Source organism: Cardiocondyla obscurior, linkage group LG07 (genome assembly GCF_019399895.1).
Source record: "Cardiocondyla obscurior isolate alpha-2009 linkage group LG07, Cobs3.1, whole genome shotgun sequence".
NCBI classification, from domain to species: domain Eukaryota; kingdom Metazoa; phylum Arthropoda; class Insecta; order Hymenoptera; family Formicidae; genus Cardiocondyla; species Cardiocondyla obscurior.
The window spans coordinates 1,628,222-1,651,553 of record NC_091870.1 but is presented as its reverse complement, the minus strand read 5'-3'; the positions used below and the strand labels follow the sequence as shown (position 1 = coordinate 1,651,553).

The window sequence follows — 23,332 nt, the reverse complement described above, 5'->3', positions numbered from 1 at the left end:
TTATTATTTTTTTTTTTTTACACGGTTACTTCGCTCGCCGCGCACTTGTCGTACATCGCGTCTAGGACTTGAATAAACTTCAAGTGACGTTCTTCTGGGGCGACAGCAGACCCGCGGCTGCCCCATAGAAATTTAATGTGAAATTCGGTACGAAAGGCGTCCGATAGAAGTTCGTCGCTCCTGCATCCCTCTAAAGCAATCTCTGCATTTCTGCGGAAAAGCGGCAGACTATCGGCTAGTTTGCGGGCCGCCTCGAGATGCGACCAAACGATAGACAAGCCACAATCGGAGGCTGAATTTTCCCACGGTGAAAGAACCGCTGCCGTGAGTCCGAAGGGTACCACAGTGCCTAAAATTAATTTCGTTAAATAAGTAAAAATAATATTTCAAATAAAATAACAGAGTCGTCAGCTTGTATTAATATAGAAAAGATATTTAAAGATATTTCTATTTAGAATAATTATGAACGACACGAAGATATTTTTCCGTTTATTCATAGATGATTTAATTTGCAAATAGCAATTATTATTATTTTTTTTTAATACCTAAGACGTCTTCGGGACCGCGTTCTCCAAGCAGCGCGATCGGTAGCAAATGTGGCAATGTCGTGTTAGGCGCCTGCGGATTAGTACATTCGTTCATAGCTCGTAAAGTAGGCCTTAGTTTCGCCTCGAAACTGAAAGCTTCATCCGTATGCTTTTGTCGCAGTAGATGCCACGTGTTAGCTAGTCTCTGAATTTGTGGTAGGCACAAGCCAAGCATCACGCCGCAGAAGCCGTAGAGATTTCCAAGCGCAGTTTTAGTATCGATTGCCACTTTGATCCACTTGCTGATAGTAGCTGCTCTTTCTGCAAATTTTAATAATCAATTAGTAATCTTGAAAATTAAGGAGATTGCGATATTAGCGAAACTCACCTATAGCCGTAGCGCCAGCGAGCACTGTAACTGCTACCAACAATTTTAAGCATTCCGATCTCTCGATTAGGTCCATTCTAGCTTGTCTACCGTGAGGTAGAGTCGCCAGCTCGATGCCGCTTAGTCCGCTTCGGTTACCCGGTCCCGGTTGAAGCGCCACTTCGAGATCAAGTCTTGTTAGGTGGGAGGCAAGCACTCTTGGTGCCGAATCTAACAGCATTCCCGAGACTCCTCTCAAAGCTGTCGGGTCTAGAGGTCGATGATCGCCGGCTGGTAACAGCAGCGTCGTAAAACCTTCCATGTCGAGCATTGTGGTAATCTCTAACGAGGGTGCGGCCACTACTAATTGTTCTTCCGCCGATAATTCATACTCGCTATTGTTATTGCCATTGATGCCATCGTTGCTTGTATTGTAATGGCTGCGTATTACCACGCCTTTTATCGGCACCGAAGAAGGGTTGCTGGCACCGCCAGAATTATTAGTTTCGAATTCGCTGTCTCCCGATCCGTTACCACTGTCACTGCCAGAGGCTTGATAGCTTTGATGGTGATGGTGGTGGTGGTGATGATGATGGTGGTGATGATGCTGATGATTCGGGACGTAAGGTACTCTGGGAGGCTTAGGTGGCGCCGTGCTCAGAACGTTTTGGAGATTTAAGCTCGGTGGCTGTTGCTGCTGTTGCTGCAACGTTGGATCTGATATTACTCGCGTTATCTTCTGCCGACCTAACGACAGAGAACAGGAAGGTGGTTGGTTTTGAATCGGCGGGACGCGCGGCAGCGTGCTGGACTGAATAGGTAATTGTGGTCCCGTTTGTTGATTGCTCTCTCGAGAAATATGTTGTTCTGGAACGTGATGCTGGGCAGTCAGAGAGTGGCTGCGTTGCTGCTTTCTGGGTAAACGAGGCGGCGAACCGGTCGATAGAGACGTCGAGGAAGGACTAGAGCAATGCTGACTCGAAGGAGCCGGCACACAGGTCAACGGAACCGATCTAGGTTTAGGCGTAATGATTCGGGCTCCGCTAGCTTGACTGATCGGACGACCGCTTCCAACGTAGAAAGTTATCAGATCGGCAACGGTATCAAAAGCCTCGTCTTCGAATTGATACTGCGCTCTTTCATAAACCGTGTCCGGCTGAATCACGACCTGTTAAAAAAATATTAATTCACTGTCGAGTCTTTTTTTGAAACGCTTTAAACGATAATTATATACATCTTAAATGTTCGTCACTCGAAAATTATTAAGGCACAATAAAATCTCTGTCACGTTTGATAAATGTAACGTAAACAAACCGACAGCTGTTAGGTTAGATTGGTTAGAATTTTTATAGCAGCTATTTACTCAATTTTATCGTGGCGACTTACTCGATTGATGACGAAATGTAACGGTTGACCTTTCCATCGTACAGTCAGGACGTAATTGCCGGGCTGGGAGGCGCAATCACGCACCAAGAAATCTCCGTCATTTGGCACTTCCGCTTCCGCACCTTTCCGTCCACCGCGCAAGGTGCTCCCATGATACCACGCGTGCGATCGTAGATCTCGTGGGTCGAGAAGCCGCAATTCTCTTTCTAAGAGCTTACGAGTAGATTCCTCGGGCGGTTCCTTTAAAATCAATAAAAAAATATAATTTTAATATTCACGCTTATTTGCATATTTTATTTTAAATACAGACGCTAGAAAAATAATAATTGAGATATCACAGGGAGTCGTCAGACGGAGTGGATGATGTTCCACTCAATTAATGTCAATTAAAAGCTCGTTTCTGGCAATGAACTTTTCTTCAATCGTACGGAATGATGAATCATTATTATCGCGGACAATTTAAATATACGCCGGCACATTCTCGTATTGTCGATTAATTACTCGGAATGGTAGAAGAAAGATAGCGCGAACGTTCCGCGTAAGACAATTGTGGCAATCAATGCTGGAAAGGGACCGGAGTCTGCGGTCCACAGAAGATTGGCTTAACAAGAGCAGCCTTGAGCTCTCTCCCTGTTACATTGCCGTCTGCAACTCGACATCGCCGCGTCAAGTAGCTCGCAACCCATCATTGCTCGTACTCGAGTGTATCGCTCTATTTAATTGCTTCCTATTATGCGCGACGAGAAGCCGGCGTTACCAGTTCAGTATCTTAAGCCTATAATTACGTGTTCGGTCAATTACGTTTTAATATACGAGCCGCGGCCTAATATAGAAAACATGTTCTGAATAAAATTTTCTTTTTTTATTAAATTCAAATATTTGTACAAAAAGATTTAGGAACCTGCTTTTTATTTAAATAATTAAATGATCAAAAAATAATTAGCTTTAATTTTTAATGCTCGAAAAGAAAATGAAGAAGTAAATACTTTAATATTTCTCGTTTAATTGTAAAATTTTACCTTACGCGGTACATGTGATTACGAGATTAATTAAAAATTAATATAAACTGCGTTGGTATTTTTACTGACGGTGAGCCACAGATTTTAAACAACTTGCGAGAAGTAGATAACGTACTTGAAACTTCACGTGTCAATTAATTTTAATTAAATCGGTCTTCGTATGAATATTTATAATTATATAAGGACGGATGCCGGACGGAATTTAATTAATGCAATGCCAATTTCTTCCAACGAAACTTAATCTCCGGAGATAAACGGCTTGTGTATGATCAGGTTACTTACCATAGGTGGGGACAGGTTGTTACTCCCGGGTGTCTTCGTTAGGGGTGGCTCTTGCTCTCTTGGAGGATACGTGCGGCGGTTCACCCTCGCGTCGTTATCGTCCTCCGGCGTCCTGCGGTCAGAACGAGACTTGATCGCTCACATCTCCGCTTACCGTGCCTGGGCCGCCCAGGTTCTATTTTACAAATCCCAGTCCCTTCGTCCAAAAGCAGAGCTTCGCTGCGACTCTTCGTACGGGTGGATAGACTTTGACCGCGACCGGGCCGGGTTCAGGGAGTGCGCTCGCGCACATACACGCACCCCACTGGCCAACAATTCGAAGCAGGATCGTATTTTCACGGGGTATCGCGAGGGTACCAGCGAGGAAGTATTAATAGATCGCGAGGAAAGAGCGGAAGGCGAACAAGAGAGAGGAAAAGATCGGTTGCGCGTGCCAAGGAAAATACTTCCTTCCCTCGCCGACTTCTTTGTTCGTTCGCGAGGTACCGGCGGATTAACCCGCGAGTTAAATCCGACGGAGCCTGGCCTCGCGGGAACGGAGGGACCATGTGGGATAACGAGCGCGTAGAAAATAACGATGCCGCTCGCTGACGGGAGAGCAGGCTCGACGGCGCGGCCTGTTAACTCCATTAAATCGTTATCGCCTGTTGGATTTAAATGCACAATTTTACGCGGGCGTTACCGCGCGCGGAACATATTCCTGCGTATGTAATTACGCGGTTTTACATTTTTAATGGGCCTTTAACTCGCGCGTAGGGATGAATAAAAAGATGAAAAATAAAAAAAAAAGAGAGAGAGAGAGAGAAAAACAACGTAGATGCGCCGCGCGTCTCGTATTTATTTTCCGACGACTGGGATTATTGAATCTTTGAACCCTTGATGTTACACTACTGCGATGTTATCGCCCTTGTTCGTTTCCACCCGCTCCCAGCTTCATACCCGCCCCTTCTTCTCGTCTGTCAAAGCCACTCGTCTTGACGGGCGGTGGATATCGAATATATGCGCGTCGACGATGGATATTTCACGTTACGCGATATCTTCCGATATCATAAAGACGTAATGTAAGACGGAGTAAAAGTACATTGCTTTTATCGCTTTCGACCGGGTTATTTCGTCGATATGGGGGTTATTGATCTCCCCGGACAAGGGGGACTGCGTATGCGGAGGGGCCGACGACTAAGGTGCGCTTGCGTCATCCGGAAACGTTCGATAAACGGCGTCATCGAGATATACATTGGGCCGGCATTATATTCGCTTGTAAAAGAGAATGATTTCGAAGTGATTTAAAATCTCGGGCTATTTTCACGGCGTCTTTATTTCTACTAGCTGAGAATCGGTATTTAATTATTTCAATAACGTAATTTTATGCCACACATTCGACGAGACATTTCGAATAAAAATATAAATTTCAATATCTATGCGTATGCGTAATCAAAATTGTATAAACAAATTACGTAAAGAGGATTTGTTATCCAACGATAATCTAACTTAAAATCACGAGCTCGGGTAGAGAATAAAATGAAAAGCAATCCTGCATAGTCGGTTGTGAAAATCGCGGTACGAGGGAAATCGAAGTACGAAGGATAAGCGCGATTGCAAAATCGTATGTCTCCCTGCGGGTTACATTGTCACTGCCGCGGAGTTTCATATGTAAATGTAATATTCGCCGAGATTGATGCCAACGACGCTGACCGGCGGTGCATTTGCAGGATTTATTTCGAGAACCGCCCGAGGGAAATGCACGTCCGTCTCCTGAACAATATCGTTTTAAGTCTTTGTGCGGGAACGCGGGGATGCACTTCCGTACGGATTGCCGGGATTAATCACGAGAAGGCATCTCGAGGATGATCGATAGGTTTTATTAATCCGTCAATCATTTTATAATGTTCGGAGCGACGCGCGCATTATTCTTTCGAGCGTGGCCCCCGCGGTATCCGAGGTCGCGACGGTGTTTCTTCGATGACAGGTGGCTCGGCTATAGTTTCCCGGTTTTATTTTCCTGTTACGAGGCTCCCGCATTTGTTAGCCGCTCGTACGCGAGAACAGAGTGCGTCATTCTGAAGGTAGAAATCGAGAGAAACCGGTTCGAGAGAGTCGCCAGGCGCATTATAATCCTGTATCGGTATCTCGACGTACCCTCAAAGAAGGTTAATTCATAAGCTATAACTTTTAGCCTTCGACGTCTTCAGCATTTGGTGAAAAGAAAGAACAAAAAAAAAAGAAAAAAAAAAGCCGAGGCTTTCGTACGATTTTTAGTACCTTTACTTATTCACGTCTCTTGTTCCCTCAATTTTCGTCTCGCTACTTCACCTCCGCTGTTTTAGACGTACGATCGTACGCAGTAATTAAGATGGTATTCACGTACCTCGAAATATCCTCGGCGTAATCCTGGGGTGACGGCGGGGTCACGATTAAGCACGGCTCGTTTTGAATGATCACTTCCGGCTGCAAGTGTATCGTGTGCCTCTTCTGGCGGAGATCCTTACACGATTCCGACGAAGCGAGACCATTCCGTTTGCGCCGTCGGCTGTTGGTACCTAGGTTCTGCAGAGTACCCATAGATGGGAATCGAAAGCTCCATGCTATGCCTGGATGTGTCGTAAAGAAATTACACGTGTAAAAGCGTTATCGTCCCTGTCGAATTCAATTAGCGGGCGCGTATGCGGTGGAAACGTAGCTATGAAAGTGTAATAAAATCGAGAGGCGCGATGAATAATTTCGAGCGGGCCGTAAAAAGCGATCTAACCGGACGCCGGCGTAAAACGCACGCTCGAGGTATCAGGATTATTAATCGAAAGCAATTAGAAAACGATCTAGAACGAGGTGTATATTTGCTCGACAACGTGCACCGTATTTCCGCTTCTCTCGTGTCGATTAATAACAACGTTCCACTTATTGCGATCCTCGGGACGGTAGCGAGCTCTTTCGATCGCGCACAATTTCTGTTTAATATAGTTTTACGACGCGCGAGACGCTTCGAGGCTGACGTATCCGTTCGCGCACTACCGCGAATCTCTGGCCGGCGTAACGCGCGAGGACGAGGATTACATAGGTTCTAGCGCACTCACGTATGCCCGCGTCGTTCTCTAATTCTACGGGTTCCATTCTGGTTGCGTTCACAGTCTCGTCGCACGGTTCTTCACTAGGGGGAAAACGATCGTGATTGCCGTTTCATTGAGCTCGCTCGAGTTGCATTATGTGCGCGCTCTTAAACGGCTCGCGTTAAACTTGAATGCGCTGCGAGAGCGTGGCCGATCTCTCGATGCAGCGGCTTGTACATGTTTGAAAAAGCAGAGTAGAGGAATGCAGGTTTATAAAGTTGCACACCTCTCTCTTTCTCCCGTACTCGGCCTCTACCGATCGTCTCTCTGCCTCTTTTTCACCTTTGCTCTCGCTGGCGTCTACCTGCTCGCTCATCTCTTGCCCGTCTCGTGTACACGTGTAGGTATTATACATATATACGTGTAGATACACTATATATATCTCGTTCTTTCTGCGTATCTCTTGCCGCGTGTCCCCCGCGAGCGAACATAATACCTGGGGATAAGTGATAAGGGCCCCGTTTACCGAAGATATCTATTTAGAGAAGCGCCGTCGACCGCAAAAACGAGAGATAATCCAAGCGCGATTTTCGTCCCCGCAAAAATTACTCATTTTTATTTTTGTGTAATTGTGAAATGACGTTAAAGCCGAATTGTTAAGTTACGACTTTAAAAATAAACGTTTTTTTTTTTTGGTCATTATTTTACAAAACTTAATTGTGAAACAATCGCTGGACGGACGGGGAAATTAAATTGAAAATATAAACGAACGGACATAATTTATCGGTCGCGAAATGTCCAGTTATTTAAAAGACTGTCTCGTTAATTTACTACGAGGTAATATGAATAATTAATTTTGCAGAACGTACTGTACTTCCATCACACCGGTAGCAGACGGCTGTAGAGATAAACCAAGTTAAATATTTTATATACCGCTTGATGCGGACCACCAGCTTGATAACACTCACAATCTGTCCGTCCTTTTACCTCTCTCACATTTAATCTACCGTACGAATTATTTCACTGACAGATGTCCCTTGCTTTCCTTTCGGAAAGGACTCGCGATAACAAAATTCATATTACGTTTATTTAGAATAATTTAACAAATATATATTTATCAAAATGTTGCCCGCGACATTTTAAGTCGGCGGATATAATTTTTGCTAATTTGTCAGTCATTACTTTTTTAAAAACTAAATTATTGAAGGTATTATAATAACGTTGATAAAGAATATCGTCGAGAGAACGTGAGGATCTACCAGAACATACGTACGTTTCTAAACGTCGACGTTGATTTTCAAACAGTATACCCTTAAACGAAATGCATCCTGCGAACCCAGAAGGTCCCCGTTTCCTTCGTCGTCATATAATTACGCGCGTGTACCTCACAAGAGGAATTTCAATCGAGTCGCATGTGCGTACGGAGAAAAAAAAAATAATAAAATCCCCGTGCCGTTTATCCGAGACTTTCAACGTCGCGGGTGACGCGTGTTCTTTCACAATTTTCAAAATAATGATAGCAATAGAGCGCGGTTTATGTAACGGCGTGTAAATTACAGGTCGCGTTTATTCGAACAGAGCGAAAAGTTCTACTTTCACTGCGGTCTTGCATCACGCGAATGTGATGCGCGATCGCTCGTAGGCTTGTTACAAATTCCAATTTGCAAGTTATGAAAACATATTTGCGTACTTCTTTTTTTTTTTTTTGTTTTTTTTAATTTCTACCTTTTTATCTGTTCGGTCGAGAACGTTTGTAACGCGACCGATCGATCTTTCTGATAGACGTTAGATATCACTCGACTAGTTTTGCGCTTCGATTTTTGGTGATAACGTAATCCACTTAATACGAGATCTTACACGCCCCGATCGAGTCGTAGGCGTTATTTGGCGATAAAGGGATATAGATTTTCATATTCGTTGCGCGTTAACATGTGCTCGACGATTAATCGAGGTGTAGTTGACAAATTCATTTGTAATTCGTTTCCGGCCGTTTGCGGCGAGGCTATATTCACTAGGAAGATAACCGTATACGGTTTCTTGATGACTCCGTGCAGCCGCACGTGTCGAATTAGCGGCGACGACCGACATTTCTTCTTTCAAGCGCGTCACCGTTCGTGGAATTTACGTAACGTTTTACAATCGCTTCACGAACGTGGTTTTCCGTCCGCCCTCGACAATCGTTGCGCGACATGGGGACCCGGGTAACGGAGGAATTATAAGCCGGAGCACACGTGTCTCTGCAATGTAATCTGTGCGTATGCATCAACCGATAAGTGCACTATCGCCTTTCCCTTGCCAGCGACACACGATACTCGGCAACGTACAGGAGTACGGTGCGTTGAGGCTTTTCGTATTCAAATTCCGAGGCCGACGAGAAATTCAGCGGACACTTGCGATGATATTAATGCAATTCGAACAGCCGCTTCTTTCGCCGAATCCGCCGCGAATACGCGCCTCGTTAAATGCAAGCGAGTCTCCGCGAGATAATCACGGATCCTCCCCCTATTTTTAAATCGACGAACCGTCGCGAAATAAATTTACGAAACGTTAAATCAGAGGCTACGCGGTGTGCTACGTAGACAGGTGACGTAGGAAAAAAATTCACACTGACTTTGGCTCCGTCGTGACTTCAGTTTGCTGGCGGTCTTTCCCATTTTCCCGCCGGTGGCATGCCAGCGGCTGCCGGTGCGAGCCGCAGGAATTCCCGCAGGTGAATTCAATCGTGAGCGCACCGCGGGGAGCGAAACGGTTCGAACGGCCTGGCACTGACACGACACGGTTGCAGTACCTTGCGACACTGTCTAACCGTAGCATAATGCGATACCGAGCTAACGCTGAGCTGACTGAGCGCAAACACACTAGAAAGAAGGGACCAGACCCATCGGTACGCAAGTGGTTCTCGCAGGAGGAGGAGAACGTGACTGGCGGCGTGAGGAAAGACGTGAAGTGCGGGGGAGACTGATAGAATGAGACAGAGGGGAAAAAAAAGAACACAGAAAGAGAAAAAGAGACGGAGAGTAGTATGATATAACTGGAAGAGAGATAGTTACGTGACGGAGAAGGAGAGAACTGAGCGAGCAAATGGCAGAGACGACTGACGTTTAACAAACGATACTGTCGCCAGCCGGCTCACGATGGCCTTCAACTGATGTCCGAGCCTTTACATTCTTAAAAATTTTAATCCGTCGAACGGTGCATAGATTTCAAAAATATGTTCTTGGATTTTTAATATTTAAACATTTATTTCATTAAGAATTTCTGTCTTCGAATAAACTGCGAGTTTTAATAGTTTGAAAAAGTTGAATAGAAATTGTAGCACTTTTTGTATTACTTTAATTAATTATTTGACGTATAGTAGGTTTTGGTCTTTGATTGGAAATTAGAAGAAAAATTCCAGCAGTAAACGAAGAGAAAAATAGAGAAAGAAAAGGCAAGGAAGGAATGCGTGCATGCAAGTATCCAGCGTGCGGATCACGCGGATGCAAGGCAACGTGAGATTCTTCTCAAGGAGTCTCATGATGTCATCGAAAATCCGGACTCGTTTCAGTTAAATGCAGCTCTTCGCGTTAATCCAAGGTTTATTTTTTTGTTTTCCGTCGCGTTAGCAAGTTTCGCAAGAACGCAAGTGCAATGGGCGACGAGCTATCGGCTGCGAACCACCTGTTGAACATTTCGACATTGTACATCCCGGACATGCGTGCCGGTCTCCCGCCGAATTCGCATCACTTTGACGTCACGTTCCTCGTTTGTGAAGTTCATAATGAATTATAAATGGAGAATAATGACAGGGTCGATTAAATTGCAAAATAAAAAGATCAATACGGCGCAAGTGTTATCGAATACGAATTAATATCGGAGATAATATTTTATTTCACGAGCAACAATTCAGTTGAGATTTTACAATTCTATTTTATTGTAATATTTAATTAATATTTAATTAATTTTTATGTCCAGGCAAAGACGGTCTTCGCGATTTTCCCCGCGCCTCACCCGCAACCACCAGTTAATCGTATTCAAACTATAGCGGCACAAAACGACGATCCGGGGTGAGAGGGGTGACTCTAGCGCGCCGACCAATCACAGCGCTCCATCGATAGAACGATCGATAATGATCCACGGGCCCCGCTGCGCAGTCGAGTAGATACGCCAGCCACGTGGAGAGCATCGCTGTTCGAGACGAAGACGTCCAGGCATCTACCTGTATTCTTTTACGTCTTATCACTGTGTACCTACGTCTCGCCTCGCCCTGGAAGCCTTATCAACCGCAGGATCCTGCACGGAAATCTGCCGTTGTCCATCCACGGGGCAAATTATAGTGAGTCGTCTTTATTCTCTCGTTCTTTATTCTGCCATGATATGTTCGCGATCAAAGTTTTATAAAGATTGAAATTCCAGATTAAATTTGAGAGTGCGAGATCTGTACCTCGTCCATCTTCTTCGTCGCGGTCGAGATGGAAGGAGGAAGGAGGAAGGAAGGAAGGAGGAAAGAGGAAGGAGGAAGGAAGGAAGGAGGAAAGAGGAAGGAGGAAGGAAGGACGGAAGGATGGAAAATACCTTCCCCAACGTAATCGAAAGCTACGTAATGTGAGTGAATATTCAGGGAATAAATTCCTTTAATAGGCTTAATCTCCTAGAGGTGAGAACGTAAATACACGTCGCCCAACCGAGCGAGGTATGTGTACGTGACCTTGTGCGGCATAGCGCAGCGCATTTCTCTGTCGGCGACCGCCTGTGTAGCACGTACGTAGCGGCTGGAGTTCCGTACGTGTCGAAAACTTGTTATATATTTAATGAATAACATTATCGGGTATAAAACCGTGGACATTGTACTTCTGTAATTATCAATACGTACGCAGAGCGTATTTATGACGTGAATACTTGGCGTAAAGTACTTTTAATAACGTTATTAACTCATTCGTGCTTTCTCCGTACACCTCGTGCGTTCTCCGTTCATAGTATTGTACTTTGATTCCTTGACTTTACATGATAAAATGATACACATGGGTACGAGTTTATTCCAGTAAAGACTTTGTATCCCAATGATGTTATCTGAGGAAAACTTTTGTTCTATTTTCAGTTAAAAATCCATAGAAGAATCAAACGCACCATGGTTGGTCGTTTTTCGGGAGTGCCGCTTACACAGTCGGGCTTGAGAACATTTCGATATAAATTTTACAAACAGAAGTGTCGTATAAAGTCAAGTGACTGTACTTTATTCGGGTTTTTCGCGAGTTTCCTGTGCACAGATGGAAGGAGGTCATCGCAGACGTTCTGAGAGGAGGAGGAGGTCTAGGACAGACATCGGGCCTCAGCGGAACACCTTTAAGGTAATTTTCTTTTATATATTTTGTATCATTTGCAATGCTACTCATATTATATTTATTAAATTCTCTTTTAACTTGCTTAATGGAAATGTATTTAAAATTAAAATTATTTGAACGATGTAACAACTTGAATATTTTATATATTACAGATCGACGTAGTTTACAACTCCGCTGCTGCGCTTCGTACCGGTGAGTCAAATTATTTTTTTCTACATCTTCTTTCTTTAATCTCTCACTTTAAAAGTCGAACTTTTTAAAAAATATGTAAAATATTGAACAACTATTTTATCTCTTCGCAACGAGGAGATTTATTAATACACCGAGATAACGCAATAGAACGCAAACGGAAGTAACGCGATAAAACTTCATATACCATTTAGGCCTTGTTTATTGGTGCTGTTTGTTGGAATACATCAAGTTTTACAGTCAATATTTTCTATACAACAATTTCTGCCGTATTACACATTTTCTCTATACATCATGCATACACAGAATAGTTATTTTTGTATACACGTCGACTAGATGTTATAGGTCGTTTTACTTTAGTCTTCGAAGGACCGATTTAATGCGAGAAACGGTTCCAATTTATAACGTATTCCCCCAAACGAGAAACACGCTTGCTGAGTAAATTGCACATCCACTACGAATAAATTGACATTTTGGTTGACCCTTATCACTTTTCTTTTTCTTTTTTTTTTTTTTTTTTCTTTTTCGGTCTTTTCCGCTTCTAGAGATCTGCTCGAAAAATATTTCTAATTAACGAATCTATACTAATGTATAAGACGTTAACGTATCTTCCTGCAGGCTAGATTGTATTCCGTATTTATCGAATTCAATTGTCAATACAGATGTGGTCCGATATACAATGCGCTTCTGTCCAACTAGACTCATATTAATTTACGAGCGATGCTTATCGTGTGCAATAATTGAATATCGGCGGTTACATAATTTTTTTTTTTTTCTCAGGCGCTATCAGACACGTTTGAAATATTTACAAGCGTATGAAGTACTGAGAATGTCAGAAAGATATAAACGTTATTGTAATATATAAAAGGTATTAGCAATGTTAAAATATTTTGTGCTGAAAATTAAAATAAAAATTTACTTTGGTTAAAAAAAAAATTCTTGCCTAGAAATAAATTCCGAGCTGGTCAAAATAATTCATACATGAAGTTTAGACAATAATTTATTTTATACTTTTTCACACTTTATCATTCTTAGTACTTCAAATAATTATCAACGCTTCTTTATAATATTTTCCAAATTATATAACAAAAATTTACGACTATTAAAATTAAAGTAATAGACTTGATGCAAATATAACATATTTTATTTGATACGAGTTCGTTAATAAGGCTAAATCGGAAGCACCGATCGTAATGCTAATTGTAAGCAGTCACTTCGCCATTCTTCTTCGCAGTCTACTCAATTCGTTAAAATCTTTCTCTTACGTTTTGTAGATTGCACATATATTCTTCATTTATCTTTTAATTTGTTTGTCTCGTACAGACGCAACGCACAGACACGCAAGACATACTATACTATAAACGGGCAAACAAATAATGAGCGGTATATACGAATATTCGGTGACGCTCGCGTTTCAATTTTATTTAATAGAGAAACTATCAGGAAATCATCTACGTCTGTATTAGAAAATTATTCATGCACACATTGCTCGCGCATAACTCGATTTCTATTCTTAGGACAAGCGTATTCTTATAGAAATATATGTAATGGATCGTATCGACGGAGAATAACTTAAAATTAAATAAAGGGATGATTCGTATTAGACCAAAGCCAAAATTCACAGCTGCGAATGTGCGATTATTTGGCATTAAGAGAAAAAATGTCCCGCAAAGTCCAATCATGCAATTAGAGCTCGAAGTCATGGGCGGGATGGGCGATGTCTTAACGGAGATAGTAATTATATTATATAAAATAAATGAGAGAATAAAGAAGACAATTTGTTTTAAGTATATAAAAGAAAAAGAAAAAAGTAATGACGAATCAAAATATAATTTAAATTGATAGAAATCATTATATCTTATTACAAAAAAAGAAAAAAAATTATTAAATTTAAATAACACGTAAAATACAAAATGTACTATTAATTTCTTAAATATTATTAAATAGTTTCGCGAAGTCTTTTAAATACGTTGTGGTATTCTTCACAACTAATTAATTTTTTTTTCTTTTTCTAATTAATTGTAAAGAATTAAAAAAATTACAATCTGTACAACGATGCTGCTGGTAGAACTAAAGATTTGTTCAGGCGTTTTACTTGTTTAAAAGTTTTGAAACTTAGTATATATAACGGCATCTCCTCAGAAGACTTTGCATGGAATTTGTTGGTTTTACGCTTGAAATACCTAAGAATTAAACTGCGGTCGAAGTATTTATTTCGAGGGCGTTTTGTATAAAAAGAAGTACGGCAATATCGTGTAGTCTGCGTATGTCTCCCTCTGTCTCTTCCTCTCTCTCTCTTTCTCTTTTTTTCTTTTTCTTTTTCTTTTGCTGTGAGATACAAAAGAAACAACTTTTGTAAAAACAAGTGTAGGCAGGTACTGTGTTATGTTTCGCTGAAATTCATTTCAATCGCTGTCTCGCTACTGCGCCCTCCGAGGGTTCACGATTGACGTCGCCGAGTTAGGTTCAACAATTTCATCTAAAATACTTTCATGTGTTTCATGAGTTTCGATTTCTTCGAACGCCTTTTTTTTATTTTTTTTTTTTTCACGGAAAATCGCTACTTTTAACATCGTTAGTTATTTTAACTAGTCTTTTTCCCCGATAGAAAACTGGAGGCCGTTGCGCTTCTTAACACTCGTTCCTTTTAGAAGAACTTTACAAAGGATTGAAGTCCTCTTTACGCGAATTGTTCATAACGTTGCTTACGCGATCATTCCCTTTTTAGGTCGTGTAAACGATACAGAAGAAGCCTGTTCTGTATTCTACCCCGGTAGTAGTCTACATTCGACAATAAGTCGGCACCGTACTAGTTAGAATCTTGATATGTACGATAATAATAGTATATGTCGTACAAAAAACTGTTCGTAATGAAATTACAAAGTTCAAAATGTAAGCTCGAAAGGTCCAACGCTTTGACACAATAATTTCGCGTTGAGATAGATCGATTGTACATTTCGGCTTTCCTATCAACTTCAATGGAAACGCAAAATAATTCATATTACTTCTAACACGATTACGTACGATACATCGAGACTGTTAACGGATTCTTAAAAATACGCGAGTATATTTAGGACACAAAAATCAGCAAGGGAAAAAAGAAAATTGTCTTTAATGCAAAAATTATTAGGAACGTCTTGTAATCAAATAATTATGTTAAAAAAATAAAAAGAAAAAAAAGAATATTTTAAATAATAATTATCGAATTTAGGCAGTTGTTAGGTTTTTCCAAGTACATCATAATTCTGTCACTCTGTTGTAAAACTTCAATTGGAACGAGTGCAATGCAATTGACGATAATAAAGCGCATGCCGATGACTTTCTACGTTTAAGTCTTTAAGCGCCGGTCGAGATAGGGATTAATGACTTGCGCCGCAAATTTCGCAAAGTTGCTACAAAATGACTTCGCGAACGTTGCGTCAAGTTGACTCGGCTCTTTGTAACATAGTACGACACATATTACATCGAATGCTGAGAAAATAAATCTGCGAGAGAGACGACGACAGATTCGAACGTTAGGCCACATTTAAACAATTCAAATATGCGACAATGAAACATTATCTTTTGATTATCAATTAAAGGCTTTAAAATGATAACTTAAAGGATTCTTTTAGCATTTAATTTTCGGTAAGCGCAAAAGGACGCTTTCAATGAAAACTTTTTATTGAAAGCACCGTGATATTCGAATTGCTTAAAATTGTTGTATTGTTCAAACGTATCATCCTCTCCTCTACTTTATATCCGATAAATGGGCATCTCTTATGCGAAGGGAAAAAGAAAAAAGAAAAAAAAAAGTTTGGCTCTTGTTTTCTCTTTGCATAAGAGAAGCGCAATTACGCATTGGGGGTTTAGATGTGCTCTGCGTGTACACAGTTTTAGTAATCTAATCTCAAAATAATTTATTTCATATCTCCGTACGCCGCAAACGTAGGAGGATTTATATTTCATCGCGCGCGTGAGTAGCTTCTTTCTCTCTCTTTCTCTCTTTCTCTCTCCTCTCTCGCTTTCTCTCTTTTTATCTCTTTCTCTCTCTTTCTTTCTCTTATTGGAATACGCGCAGATGTTCCATTGACATCGTATATCTTGTATAGAATATAAATGCATAAAGCTCCCCTCGTCACGCGCGCGCGCGCGTTCTTTAGGCGCTGATTCCTGTTTTGTGCGTGTAGTAATCAGGTAGACGTCTTTCCTGTCGAGACAAAAAAAAAAGCGAAACCGGAAAAACGCGGCGATTTACAGGATGGCGCAGACCGTACCGTGTATCACCTCGGAGATGAACATCGGCGTGCCAGCGCTGAGCCCGCCGTCGCCTTTTTCCTGCTCGTCCTTCTCGTAGTCACAGTCGAAATAATGGCTCTGCGACAGAATAGCATTCCACAATAACGTAATGCAGCACCGCGCCTTTTTCGCAGCTTCAAACGTAAAAATCGTGATCCAAGTCGACAAAGCAAAAAACTTTTATTTCAATCAATCACTCCAATGTCAAATTTTTCTCCGTTCCTTTGTCGACTGCGTTTCGAAGCGAAAAATACGTTGACGTTTGCACGTTTTGCGCATAACGACACAATTCGAATTGCCGAGACGCGAATCCAAGTCCGCGTTTAACGCAGCGAGACATATTCTTTATTTGAAAAACATACCTGACAATCCAGACATCTGCAATGATCGCTCATTTTGCAAGTTATGCCCCACTGCTTCGCCATCGCCTTGTAGAACTCTTTACTCGATTTGTGAAGTATCTTCGGTCCCTTGGCTGGCTTTCTGTTTCCACCCCCTGAATCGCCTTTGCCGTCGTTGTCGCCGTCCTCGATGTCCTCTGTGCTTTTATCGTCGCTGAGGACTTGCTCCCGGAGCGCCGAAGATTCCATTCGTGTCTAAATTTACAATTTCTTTATTGAGAAAGACTCGAAAAGTAACAGGGCGTAGGAGGGAAACGTCGGACTTCTTTTTTCCCCCGATCGAAGTTTCGAAATATTAACGGGAAAATACCGCGGCGACATTTCGCATGCTGTACGCGAAGTATTTTAATAGCGCGCACCCTGCGGCGAGTGATCGCTACCGGCAACACCTGACGCGTAACGCGGCTGTTTGTTACGTCGCGATGTATGGACAGCGTCGCGCGAATTATCCCACGATGGATCACGGATGACTGCACGGTCCCACGTGTACACCCGTTAATCCCCCACGTTGCATTTTCCATCAGCGCGAGCTGTCGTGAATACCGACCTCGGGGGCGCTCCGGCCCGCATATTTCGCGTTCCGCGATATTCAGCCTCGTACAGAATTAATCGAGCGCATTGCTACGCGTAATCCTCGGAATTGAACGCAAAATCGCGCAAACAGCTCTACGTTCGGCGCGATTGAGAGCGTCGCCGGTGTTATTTTTCCGTCATCCGTGCGATACGTAATCTCCACGCTCGGGAACGATTAAACCGAATCCGCGATCTCGCACTTACCTCTTCAAGAACGTACTCGTACGAGGGCGGGGGCGACCCGGGGATCGTCTGCTCGTTTCTAATCGACAAAGAATTATGTTCCGTTTCCGCCTCGGGTGCATCCGCGAGCTCGTCCGTACCCGACGACTGATTAATTTGCCGTTGCTGTTCCTCGGTCTCCACGCTATTGCTGCGACTATCGCTGGAACTGCGCGATTTCAGCATCTTCGTGAAACGCTTAAACGGCGCCAGCTTGACGAATTTCTTCGCTCTCGTGATCTATAGAAAGGAGGTCGTATTTTCATTTGCAAATTAATCGCGAGATGAGTTTCTTACCCGAGAAACACCCGCGGATGTAAAGTAAAATATTCGTTCTATATTTTTTACGTTTGAATTCATAATTATACGAGTCTAAATATTTCACGCGTAAGAATTTAAGCAAAGAAAGAAAGAAGGAGAGAGGAAATAAAAAGATACATTAATTTCGGGAGGGAAAAAAAAAAAAGCTTTACAATAATTTAAAAACAGATGCATCCGCTTGATCCGATAAGTACAAAGATATAAAAATAAAATCTAGAGATCAACGTTGGCCGAATGGGCAATGAGAATGAAAATTTATTCTTTTCGGATCAATACCTTGAAATTTTTCGATTCGAAGTAGGTGACCCGGCTCGAAACTTTACTTTATACTCGCGAAATCACGCAACTGCGCCGGATGCATCTGTCGTTGACCTACTGACCGAGTTTGCGGATATTGGCGGTCGACGTACCGCCGCCACTCGACTTGGTGCATTTGCGGCCGACTTTACAGACGCGAAGCTTACCCCGCCCTTAAGCTCTTTCCGGAAAGGAGAGGCCGGTGGAATCGAGGACGAGCCCGAACGACGATTCCGGCACGTTTATGCCGCTTGATATTATCATCTCGATTCGATGGGAGACGCGCGAAAATAATATTTGCTCCCGCGCCGGCGTTAATTCTCCGCTTTGATAAAACATAAATTTAGCTTCCTTAATTATTATTAAAATATTGATATTAATGTTACGCGTACGCGTTAGGATTTAATTTAGATCAAGTGAATTTGCCCGGAGACCATTATTAATTAACTGAATTTCATTATTGAGCGTGATGGATGGAGAATAACGAGATTCCGAAATTCGCGTTGCAAGCTCCCCGAACGATAAACACACGGAAGATTAAAGTGCCGGTTCTCATCGATGTGACGAAGTAAAACCACCGGCTAAATCGATAAGTTAATAAAGATCGGGCAAGAGATCACTTTCGCAAGTGGAGTAAGTTCTGCTTAAGATCGACTCCCTTGTCGGCGTTCAAATTGTGTCACCGGATCCCTGCGGTCGAGAAAGTCAGGAACAATAGCGCGGGCGGTTTTCCGATACGTATTCGTAAGTGGAACAGACCTATTTGCGGTCGGACGTGTCGCGACGCCATGTACGGCAGCTGTTGTCGGGATTTCGCGAATGATGAAGATCACTTAGCGGTTCGGACAACGTTTTCCCGCGACGGAATTTCATCTTTCGGCATAATCTTTTCGCCGCGCTCTCTCTCTTTCTCTCTCTTTCTCTTTCTCTCGCTCTTTCGCACGTGGAAACATAAAGTCAGAATTACAATCCTTAGCGTATGATTGCAAGGAAAGAAATACGAACCCCGTTGCGCTTGAACAAAAAATAATGAGGGCTTAAAAGTATTCAAGAACTTGAGGAAGCTTGAGGAAGCCGCACTTTAATTTAACTTTAATGAAGAATTGAGAAAGTTCATTTGAAAGTTTCACTAGTCGCACGAGAAATAAAAAAAAAAAAAAAGAAAGACTTATTAACTATATATTTTATTATATACGCGCATATATTTACGATCAGTTTCACTCGATTATTCTCATATTTAATTTATTCAAACGAAATTCCTTCGCGTGCATGCGAAATGGCCAGGTTTTAATCGGAAGATACGAGTTGTAACTTGCGCAAACAAATGGGAGGGCGTAAAACTCTGATGAAAAATTCCATCTGGACGGAAATCACCGCTCAACGGATAAGATAGACGGATAGGACGACGTTTTATCGTACAAATGAAACAGGCGACAAAGTAGGTTGCATCGGTTGGCGAGGCGAGAATCCACGCGTTTCCATCCACCCTTTCGCTCCCTTCTTTCCCTCCCCCGTCTTTCCCCCCTTCTGTTGCGCAGAACTGGACGGCATGTCAGTGGCCCGAGCTGGTACCAACGCACTCCCATCCTGGGCCAACACCTCTCGTCCTAGTTTCTCTCTCGCTTGGCTTCATTCGCCTCTTGGTGCTTTCATCCCTGTTCCAGGGGTTACCCCCTATCAACCAACTCTCTTTACTTGGCAATCTCCCTGCGAGCGTAGATCCAACCAAGTCGCGTCCATCTTTCACTCGGCGCATTTTTACTCGTTTCTCCTGTTTTCTCATTCCATTACGGTAACTCAACGTGTTTACATCTCAGTCTACCCGGGACACGTTTCGGCGTTTTCTAGATGTACGATATTCCCGCTCGTATTCCCCGTTCGTTCCTTTATTTAATAGGTACGACTTTGGCCCGGGCCAAAAACTCGGACCGCATAATTACGCGGAAAAACGCCGCTTACACGATCGCATAGTTTACACGTGTTTTTTCTTACGCTATAGCATATGAACTTAATAATTCGAGCTAATTATTATTGAGCGATTTACTGTGATTTACAAAAAAAAATAAAAGTTTTTTTTCTATCTGTCGAGTGGGTAATTATTTGGCGCTAATTGCAAGGTAGGCTTTGTAAGGAAAACGATAGCGGTTTGAAAAATCGCCGCGGACGACAATTGTATTGCCGGATTTTATTAAAACTCTTCGGAGTGACAATGAATGCCCGGCTTTTATGAATATTCCATCAGGCGCGAATCGAAGAAGAATTTACAAACGCGATTATTGTTCATCTGTCGTGATGATTAATTGACCTCACATCTTGATTGTATCAAATGGGGAGCCGTGCGGACGGAAAAGAATTTATCTGTCAGTTTTCTCAATCCTGCGCGCACATCCCTGTCAAATCTCCCCTTTTAAACGAGTCTTTAAAAGATTTGAAGGGACGTCCACGAGAATCCTTGAAATGAAAAGCAGGATTTTTAAAGTCGAGCAATAAATTATATAAATCATTAAAATGATACTACATACAAATGATACGAGTGTTAAATTTATGAGAACAGAAACAATGGTAGATAAATGTCGTTAAATGTTTCCGTCGAATTTTCGCGACACATCGCGAGATAAAAAATTCACAGCGAGCGAGGACGTGAAAATCGCGTTCGTTAATTATTACGGTGAGATATCCGCGCAAGATGTTTAATGCTCCGCCCGTATTGTACTATTCTACGTACGTCGTACGTGCTGGGAATACATATCGAGGATGCATTATCGTTTGCAACTTGATATTTCGGTGAAAAGCACGTCGGGGTTTCTCGCGAGATATATACCTTCGATCGTTTCGGACTAAAAGTCTGTGGGTTATTCGTCGAATTTCTGGCTGCACTTTCGTCGTTGTCTTTCACGTGTCACCGCACAACCCGTTTTGACGATCGTAAAGAAAGCCCGGCTTTATATCGCGATAACACACCGCATGTACAAGGCGGAAAGTTAGTTTCGCGATAGCTGATAATCTGAAATAACGAAATAATCTTTTTCTTTTTTCTTTTTTTTTTTGGATATTATTAATGAAATTCTCTTCGCGATAAATTCTGCTGTTTTACGATACATTAATGCAAAGCAGATTTGTAATCGCAAAATGTACACATCCGCGCGCGAGGAGCAGTTTACTTGTAGCTTTGTAAAGCAAATGAAATATGCAGATCGATTGCTTTTAATTTATTTCAGACACGTGACCCACTTTAACGTATGAAACGACACGATCCCGCTTAATACTTAATTCTTCATAAGCTCGCAATCGCATTCGGTAAATCTTTATTGGCAATAAATCGACTTTGGATTCGTCCGAGCGAATCTGACCGAAGGAAAAGCGCGGCGTTTCTGATACACCCTGTATAGCTCCACGCGAAAGTGTGTTTGTCGTTGTAAGTCGATACTACAAGGGCTGGGAAAACAGAGTTTGCCTTCCTTGTCGATGGGCTAGATGAGTAAGATGCCCGGCCTTTATTCAGGTCAGATTTGTGCGTGCTCCAACCTTAACGAAATGAAACGAACAAACAGCTCCGCGTCTAAATGAGAACTCTGTTATTCCTGACGTGAAACGCTCGTTTTATAAAAGCATGAGAGAATGCGAGCATTATGAACGAAGGGAATATTGGCAGATGAGATAAATTTGTAACACGTGTTCCCGACGACGTCACGGCTTGCGTTTAACATATATATATATTTTTTTTTTTTTATTAACGTCTTGATATATCGAAATGCTCGAGAACCTCTGACTTTCCCAAAACCGTCGTTGTTTAAATTAGAACGATATGTTCGACGCTGGTCGAACGCGGGTGATTACGGGGAAATATGTTCGCGACGTTATCAACCCCCTTCGATGCGACATCTCGTGGAATATCGTCGACGAAACTGATAACGCGGAAAGATCACTTCCGGGAAAGGGATAACGCGTAGGGGGAGATCGGCACATAGACGCGAAAGGGCTGCGAACGAGACATCGGGGGTGTCTTTAACGGACGTGAGGATACATACACATACTCGCGATCACACGCGCACACACGTCGCGTTGAAATATCCTGCTCTCCGCCATCGTTTTATTGATCGGCGATGTAGACACGCGTCCCAAAACATCGACGCAATTGTACGTACAAGAAGGATACACATGTACACACGCACGCACGCACACATACGCGCGTACACTCGCGTGCAGCCCGCGCACGCAGGGTAGCCGTCCCTTATCGAATGCCACTCGTTCCTTTTACCGCAAATATTTCGTTCCTCGCGACGTTGCTCCGCGGTTGATTTTCCCATCCGCGAGTGCCGCATCGGCACGCATTCTCGCCCGCGGGTCTACAGTACTCACGTGAATTTTTTTCCTCTCGCGCGTACCGCTGCGTTTTCTTGATAACAGATGTAGCACAGGCGCCCGGATGCGGGGTGACTCGCGCGTAGTATCAGACCGCGACAGCCATGTTGGCGAGGGTGTAGCGCCTCTAACCGGCCTCCCTCGAAGCACAAGTTCTCTTCTCACCCTCTTCGCGGCGTCGCCTCCTACCCATCCACCTACCCTCTCACTGGTTTAACTGAATGAAATTTTCGATACGCGACCCATTAATCAATCGAGGAACTTGGCTTAATAAATGTGTTACGAAATAGAACACAAAGTATCTCGAAAATATCAAATAAATTCGTCGATCGCAACTTTTCTAATCAATATAGAAATAATTATTTTTCTTCGCCAAATAATATCGAAAGAGACAATTTGCAATATTGTAAGTTAAAGAAAAAAAAAAAGTTTTTTTTTTTATTATCTGTTCTCGGTGGCCAAATTATGTTAAAATAAATTCTGTTTTAAATTGTGCTGTAAAAACAGTCGATTTTGCGATTGGAAAATATTTCTTATGAAAGTCTTTTTTGACAAATGCGATCGAGCATCCTGTAGGAGAAGGTAAACCCCTAAATCTCCCTTTGGATGTGCAGTTACGCGTCGCCATGGAAAAGTGCGCGTCGCGGGAAACGTCACGGTACGACCTTCTTTCGCCTTTCCGCAGAAATGATGAAATATCGGTTATAAAGGATGGATAAGGAAACGTGTCGATTTATTATATAGCG

The 23,332-nt window shown here is 42.5% G+C and overlaps 2 protein-coding genes across 6 annotated transcripts; both read right to left on the bottom strand.

The window, feature by feature from the left end:
• Nucleotides 1-9,491, bottom strand: LOC139103847 (breast cancer anti-estrogen resistance protein 3 homolog). Of its 4 annotated transcripts, none has more exons than XM_070658912.1 (7): nucleotides 9,234-9,491; nucleotides 5,947-6,169; nucleotides 3,582-3,693; nucleotides 2,281-2,520; nucleotides 916-2,062; nucleotides 546-848; nucleotides 1-349 (listed from the first exon to the last, which is right to left on the bottom strand). In XM_070658912.1, the coding sequence occupies exons 1-7, from the start codon at nucleotides 9,274-9,276 to the stop codon at nucleotides 18-20; spliced, it is 2,400 nt and encodes a 799-aa protein (XP_070515013.1). In that variant the 5' UTR covers nucleotides 9,277-9,491; the 3' UTR covers nucleotides 1-17. The 4 variants fall into 4 exon arrangements, with proteins under 4 accessions (XP_070515013.1, XP_070515014.1, XP_070515015.1 ...); XM_070658913.1 differs by lacking the exon at nucleotides 9,234-9,491 and adding an exon at nucleotides 6,650-9,216; XM_070658914.1 differs by lacking the exon at nucleotides 9,234-9,491 and adding an exon at nucleotides 6,909-9,216.
• Nucleotides 9,492-12,316: 2,825 nt separating this feature from the next.
• Nucleotides 12,317-22,783, bottom strand: LOC139103851 (uncharacterized). 2 transcript variants are annotated; one of them, XM_070658931.1, is made up of 4 exons: nucleotides 22,584-22,783; nucleotides 17,589-17,846; nucleotides 16,773-17,006; nucleotides 12,317-16,488 (listed from the first exon to the last, which is right to left on the bottom strand). In XM_070658931.1, exons 2-4 carry the CDS (start codon nucleotides 17,790-17,792, stop codon nucleotides 16,366-16,368), a joined length of 561 nt encoding a protein of 186 aa, XP_070515032.1. In that variant the 5' UTR covers nucleotides 17,793-17,846; nucleotides 22,584-22,783; the 3' UTR covers nucleotides 12,317-16,365. The 2 variants fall into 2 exon arrangements, with proteins under 2 accessions (XP_070515032.1, XP_070515031.1); XM_070658930.1 differs by having other exon boundaries at nucleotides 22,253-22,674.
• Nucleotides 22,784-23,332: the final 549 nt, after the last annotated feature.